Source organism: Grammomys surdaster, unplaced genomic scaffold (genome assembly GCF_004785775.1).
Source record: "Grammomys surdaster isolate TR1022 unplaced genomic scaffold, NIH_TR_1.0 125925, whole genome shotgun sequence".
In the NCBI taxonomy this organism is placed as follows: Eukaryota; Metazoa; Chordata; class Mammalia; order Rodentia; family Muridae; genus Grammomys; species Grammomys surdaster.
In genome coordinates, this window is record NW_021620749.1 from 222,950 (window position 1) to 229,729 (window position 6,780).

Here is a 6,780-nt window from a genome sequence, read left to right on the forward strand (position 1 = left end):
ATTTCACTGGTTTCTTTATATCTATTCTAAGTATTTGTTTCTTTGTAGCTAGTATGACTGGAATTGCTTTCATGATTTTTAATTTAAAATATACTTTAAGGCAGGAGATCATAGAGCACAGCCTTAATCCACAGTGCTCAGGAGGCAGAGGCAGGCAGGTCTCTGTGAGTTTGAGGTCAGCCTGGTCTACAGGGTGCGTTTCAGGACATACAGGGATACAGAGAGAAACACTATCTCGAAAAATAAAAAAATAGAGTATACTTTTTTAAATAAAAAAAAAATTACTTGTATTTTGTAATCTGAAGCTGCAGAGGCATCAGGCTTTACAACCTGTGCTCTAACACCCCAGTGCTCCTGAGGTGCAAGATGGACATGCGCTCTCTGTTGGAAAGCTTGGGGCAGCTTCAGGGGCTGCACTCTTGACTGCTTTAAGTTTACTATTACCTGAAGGGATCGTGTGAATTTGAAGGATATGCTCTTCCACTAGTCTCTTGATTGTCTCCTTTCCCCAGTGTAGACATAGTGTGTGCTTTACGTGTGTGCCTGTGAGAGATTGTGTGCCTTTTGTCACGCTTTGTTGTGTGTCCGAAGACTTGAGCACAGAATCCCTGTCCTGAATATGATAATTCTTCTCTTTTAAAGCATTTGCTAAGTGTCCAACCTGAACTTCCCTACTGACTCTCAGGATTTTTTTTTAACTTAGTGTGTATTCACTGTACAAAATGACAGGCTTCATAACATTTTTATACATGCAGATGATGTATGTCATCATGATTTCTTCCCCGGCAGATATAGTTTGTTGATGTATAATTTTAATTTCAAGAGGTTGGCCTTGAATTCCTTCTGTAACTAAAGATGATCTGGAACTACCGATGCCCCTGTCTCTGCTCTCTGAGATCACAGGTGTGCGCTGCCACAGCTGGTTTATGCAGTGCATTGGGTCAGACCCAGAGCTTTGTGCTACATGCACACTTGGCTTACACGGCCGCATCCTTAGTCTTCAGTGTTTTGTATGTACATTTTTGTGTGTTGGTTTTTTTGTGTGTGTTATGTAATTCTCCTCATTATCAGTTCAGAAGATCTTAGGGGAGTCTTCAGGCTTTCCCACATGAAGACATGCTGTGTACAAATAGGGATGATTTGACTTCTCCTCTTCCTGCATTTTTTGTTTTTTTGTTTGTTTGTTTCTCTCTTGCATAAATGCTGTGTTAAAACTTGAGGTGCTATCTTGATGAACAAGCATGGGAACCGATACCTTGTCTCCTTTCAGACTGTAGTAGAGCCTGCTTCAGTGTCTCACTTCTGGTACAAAGCTGGCCGTGGATTTGCCATGCATAGCCCCATACTGACGTAATGACCCTTCTGTACCAGCTTTGTCTGTGTTTTCTTTGGAAAGGGCATTTGATTTTATCACATACTTTTTCTTCATCGACTTGAGACATGACCGTGAGGTTTTTTGGCCCTTCATCCTGTTGATACACCATATCACATTTGTCGATTTGCATAGATTGACCCGTCCTTGCATCCTGGGATGATTCTGCTTGATCATGTTCGTCCCGTTGGTATGCTGGTCAGTAGTAAAACCTTCCTGGTTCTTTGTGTGTCCACAGAAGCTCTGCTGTCTCTCATGGAGACGTCTCCACTCTCGCCTTGGGTCCTGGCTTTCTGTTATGTTTAGTCTCTTACTGCATGTCCAAGAAGCTGCCTGAGGCTTTTTGAGGTTACGTAGCGGGGTGTAGGTGAATTACACTGCCTAGAGAAATTGTTGCTGTCTTCGCCATTGGGTTTTCCTCTCTACATCTGTGTTCTCAGGCCTTCACAAATCTTGTCATTTTTAAAAATATGAATAAAGGCCTAAATTTGAAGCCACAGTTTTCTGGGTAAATTTTAGAATAAATACTCATTTTTTTTTTTTTTTGACAATTTACCATTACCCTGAGGTACTAAATATCCTGAAGCATGAAGAGACAGAGATGTCCTCTGTGTACACTTACACTGAAAACTCACTAAGCTTGTGATATCGAACATGATTTTTCCTGCAGGAATTAAAGACTTCATGTGTGAATTATGTGGGAAGACATTCAGTGAGAGGAACACAATGGAGACACACAAGCTCATCCACACAGGTAACTTGAGTCTCAAGGATGGTCTAGGCCGTGCAAGTATGCAGAGATGAGAACACCTGCTCTGTTTCATAAACACTTGCAGAATAGGACTGTCGTGGTTTAACGCAGCTCCTTGGCCTCTAAATCCCACTGTGCCTTTCCAGTATCCATTCTTCAAAGACCATGATCAGTTGTTCTTGCTAGTCTTGGGCCAGTGGTATCCCACTGGTCTGACCAGGTGATGGCTCTCTCTAGAGGAGAAGAGGTTATGGTAGATGCGGTGAATGAAGCATTAGTAGCCCTCTGTTAACTTGCGTTTCTCTTTTCTACGCCATTTACGTGTGTGAGAAGTAGGCAAGCAGTGGACTTGTTCCGTGTGTGACAAGAAGTACGTCACGGAGTACATGCTTCAGAAACACGTCCAGCTCACCCATGACAAGGTGGAAGCACAGAGCTGCCAGCTGTGTGGCACCAAAGTATCCACTCGGGCCTCCATGAGCAGACACATGCGGCGCAAGCATCCCGAGGTTAGCCTGGTGGGGACCCATTCCCAAATCTCCATAGCATGACCTGGCCCTACTGTGGGCTCAGGCCCTACAGTGGGGCCTCCTGTGGCCCTACCGCTCTGCTTGGGACACCTTTGTCCTGGTGTGAGTTTAAGGTGGAGCCCTAGTCTTAACATCTCTAAATTCTATCATTTTTTTTCTTCCTAAGACAGGATCTTGTGTAGCTAAGACTGGCCTAGAACTCACTATGTATCTGAGGATGCCTTTGAACTTCTGATCCTCCTACTTCCAACTCCCCGAGTGCTGGGATTGCAGGCATGCACCTCAACACCCAGTTTTATGTGGTTCTGAACCTTGAGCCCAGGGCCTCATGCATACTAGGCAAGCGCTCAGTCAACTTGGCCCCAGTCCAACCACCTTCTCATACCAAAACCAGATAAATAAAGTTCTATTTTTGCTTTCTTCTACTGAGCAACAGATTTAAGGGCTGTTGGGGTGAGGTCAGATGTGTAGTCTTCCTCTCAGTCTTGCGGTTGTTTCTCTACACCTGGTTTCTTTGGCAGCTTACCTTTCATATGCCTTCCTGGGACGTTCATTTTCTTCCCTGTGCTGTGTCTGTTGCCGTGCATAGGACTTAATTAGTCTCTGGTGTGAGATAAGCAATGCGTATGAGCAGCTGATGAGTATTGCTCACCATGGATAGGACAGTGGGGTTGGTGCAAGGCTGTGTGGGCTCGTAGAACAGGTCATGGTGTGGGTGACACAGGCTGAGCACCCTCTTGAGCAGGGCTTAATAAAGGAAAGGTAGGACTAGGCCCTCACTGTGTCACGAAGCTGACACACATGTAGCTGCGTGCATTATGCCGAAGGGTATAGTGTTTGACCCATAGAAACCTCCTTTTGGTGGGTCCTTGTAGGACAGGCTTATTGCTCTGTCTTAGCTCACTCAGCTCCCTGTGATGACAGAGGGTACACTGATACCTCACTGACAGCACATGTCATGGAGGCCACAGAAAGAGGAGGTAGCCTCCATCTGAGGACAGGAACCACATAATAACAGATACCAGTTGTCCCCACCAGGACAGCTAACACTGCAGAGGCTTGAGATGGGGGTCAGAGGACAGGGTTGGGGGATGCCCTAGAGAGCATTCTAGAAATAGTTTCAGTCAGTCCTGAGCCTAGGAGTCAGAAGCAGAGGTGAGTTTGTTAGTTAGCAGCCAGTCTCCTATAGCAGTAGACCTTGCACAGTGAGTTTGGGTTCCTGCTGTGTCATCAGGGCAGCCATTGGGTGGGCACAGCCCTGTTCACTGCTTTTGGCCCCTTGCAGGTCCTCGCTGTTCGGATTGATGATCTAGACCACCTCCCTGAGACCACCACCATCGATGCATCTTCCATTGGCATTGTCCAGGTAAGCAGCATAGAACACATTTGCAGGGGTGGAGTGTGAGGGGAGCAGAATTCAACACACCAGGTGGACCCTAAGGGAACAGACCACATACAGGAGCAGGCTCCAGATGTACCCCGTTGACCATGATCAGACATCAGCATAGTCTCACTGGGATTTGGTTGTCCTTCTTCCAGAGCCTTATAGACTGTATCTTAGTTTTATTGTAGTAGCTATGGATTCAAATGCTCAGGCGCTGGTGCATATATCTTCAGAAAACAGGTAGTTTGGGGGATGGGGGCTAGAGAGATAGCTCAATGCCTAGGAACACTTGTTCTTTCAAAGGACTAGGTTCAGTTCGCAGCACCGTATGATGGCTCATAGTTATTCATAACTCTAGTTCTAGAGAATCCAGTACTGTTTGTTCTTCTGACATCTGTAGGCATCATGGTGCACATACATGGTACACATACATGGCTCACATACATATATGCAAGCAACACTCATATAAAACAAACGGGTTGGGATTTAGCTCAGTTGTAGAGCACTTGCCTAGCAAGTGCAAAGCCCTGAGTTCAGTCCTCAACTCTGAAAAGAATGAAAAAGAACATATAAAACAGACCTAAACTTTTTTTAATTGATTATTTCTAGGAATTTTATTATGATTATTAAACTTAATCATATTAGGCAAACCTAGAATTTTTTTCTCTTTTTAGACAGGGCCTCACTATGTGTACTTGGCTAGCCTGGACCGCTATGTAGACCCATTGATTTTGAGCCCATGAGTTCCTCCTGACTCTGCCTGTAGACCCATTGATTTTGAGCCCATGAGTTCCTCCTGACTCTGCCTCCCCAGGGCTGGAATTAAAAGTGTGCACCACCGCACCAGTCCAAACCTAGATTTTTTTTTTTTTTAATTTATTTTATTTATAATGAGTACACTGTAGCTGTCTTCAGACACACCAGAAGAGGGCATCAGATCCCATTACAGATGGTTGTGAGCCACCATGTGGTTGCTGGGAATTGAACTCAGGACCTCTGGAAGAGCAGTCAGTGCTCTTAACTGCTGAGCCATCTCTCCAGCCCCCAAACCTAGATTTTAAAGGAACTTTTACTCAATACTTTTTTTTTCCCCCCAGCAGGATCTCATGTAGTTCAGGTTGATCTTGAGCCTGCTATGTAGCCAAGGCTAGCCTTGAACTCCTAATCCTCCTGCCTCCTGCCTTTACCACTCAAGTACTAAAATCCCATGTGCACCATCATGTCTGGATATACTCAGTATTTTTTTAACAATTTTATTTTTAATCACAAAGAGTGTTTTATGCTGTCAGTGTTTAAATCTGTACCTGAGTGCTAATGAGTGCCCCCATGAGTTCAAGTGTCCATGTCTTATGGAATGAATGGGTAGAATCCACACATAGCCTTTCTGTGAGCCATTTATGGGCTTGACAGTTCATAGGTGAGGGTGGGAAAGAAAGTTTCTCCAACACCATACTTTGGCTAGTTAGTTGCTGGTGGATCTGTCTACCCTAAGGAAGACAAGTAGGTGTGACCACCCTGCCCCCACCCTCTAGCTCTGATCACCCTGCCCCCACCCTCCAGCTCTTATCACCCTGCCCCTGGCCTCCAGCTGTGCTGGTCACAGGCCGTCTTGCCAACACTCTCAGTGAAAGGATAAGCCTGCACAGAAAGCAGCGGAAATTGCCCGCAGAGTTTGAATCAAACATTTACATCCAGTTTCCCACTGTGGCAATGGCTCACAAGCACTGTCCTTGATCTGAGTTCCCCAGGAGGGAAATATTTTCCTTTAAAGATGTCTCTCTTTGAACACAAAGCCACTCCCTATGACAACTTGATGCCCTGGGGCTATATCTAAGGCGGTGCATGCTGCCCTGGCCCCCATCCAGATGTGACCCACTGCCCTGGTGGGTACTGATACCAATCTCCTCACAGCCTGCGCTGGGCCTGGAGCAGGAGGAACTGGCGGAAGGTAAGCATGGAAAGGCTGCCAAACGCAGCCACAAGAGAAAGCAGAAGCCAGAGGAGGAGGCAGGGGCTCCAGTGCCCGAGGACACCACCTTCAGCGAATACCCGGAAAAGGAGCCAGAGTTCACAGGCAGTGTGGGTGATGAGACAAACTCTGCTGTACAGAGTATCCAACAGGTTGGTCGGTGCCCTTGTTTCCATCAGGTGACGGCCACCTCTGCAGGGGCAGCTCCTCCGAGTCCTATCATGTGTCCATATGGGTGTGTCCATAGTGGGTCCTGCTTTCACCCTCACTTTCCATGTAGTCATTACCTCATGCAAATTGTGCCAGCTGTGACCTCCAGATCACACATGTCACTTTTAATAAGTGTGACACATTCTAGTGTTGAAAGACTAAAATACCGTTTCCGATTGGGTGCACTAAGGGGCCTACCAAGAAGAGCCTGGACAGCCACCAGCCCCTGAGCTGGCTTCTCTGCACAGTCTCTGCTTGGCTTCGTCTGTATCACTTGACATTTGAAACCCCGCACCCATAAGTGTGTCTTCTTTTTGGAGATGATGATTCTGCAGTCAACCTGCTTGGATCTGTCTGACATTCAGCACTAGGTTTGAGGAAGTTGCGGCTGTGGCTGCCTCCATAGCGACACAGGGTTTTCACATGCTATCATGCTATTAAGACAGGCAGGTTGGGGTGGACGATGATAAAGCGTTGGTTTCCTGGCTTTTCAAATTTGCTCTGGGGTAGATGTTTGTGTGTGGGGGGGGGGGGGGGGGGGGAGGGAGGGAGGGGAAAGAAAGC

General features: G+C 46.3%; 1 protein-coding gene across 1 annotated transcript in view; it reads left to right on the forward strand.

Moving 5' to 3' along the window:
- The window catches only part of Prdm15 (PR/SET domain 15), a 46,310-nt gene that overhangs the window by 37,933 nt on the left and 1,597 nt on the right, over positions 1–6,780 (forward strand). The window contains exons 19-22 of the mRNA XM_028752543.1: positions 2,043–2,126; positions 2,457–2,632; positions 3,939–4,019; positions 5,949–6,158. Coding sequence (XP_028608376.1) covers positions 2,043–2,126; positions 2,457–2,632; positions 3,939–4,019; positions 5,949–6,158 — 551 coding nt within the window. The remainder of the gene's footprint in view (positions 1–2,042; positions 2,127–2,456; positions 2,633–3,938; positions 4,020–5,948; positions 6,159–6,780) is intronic.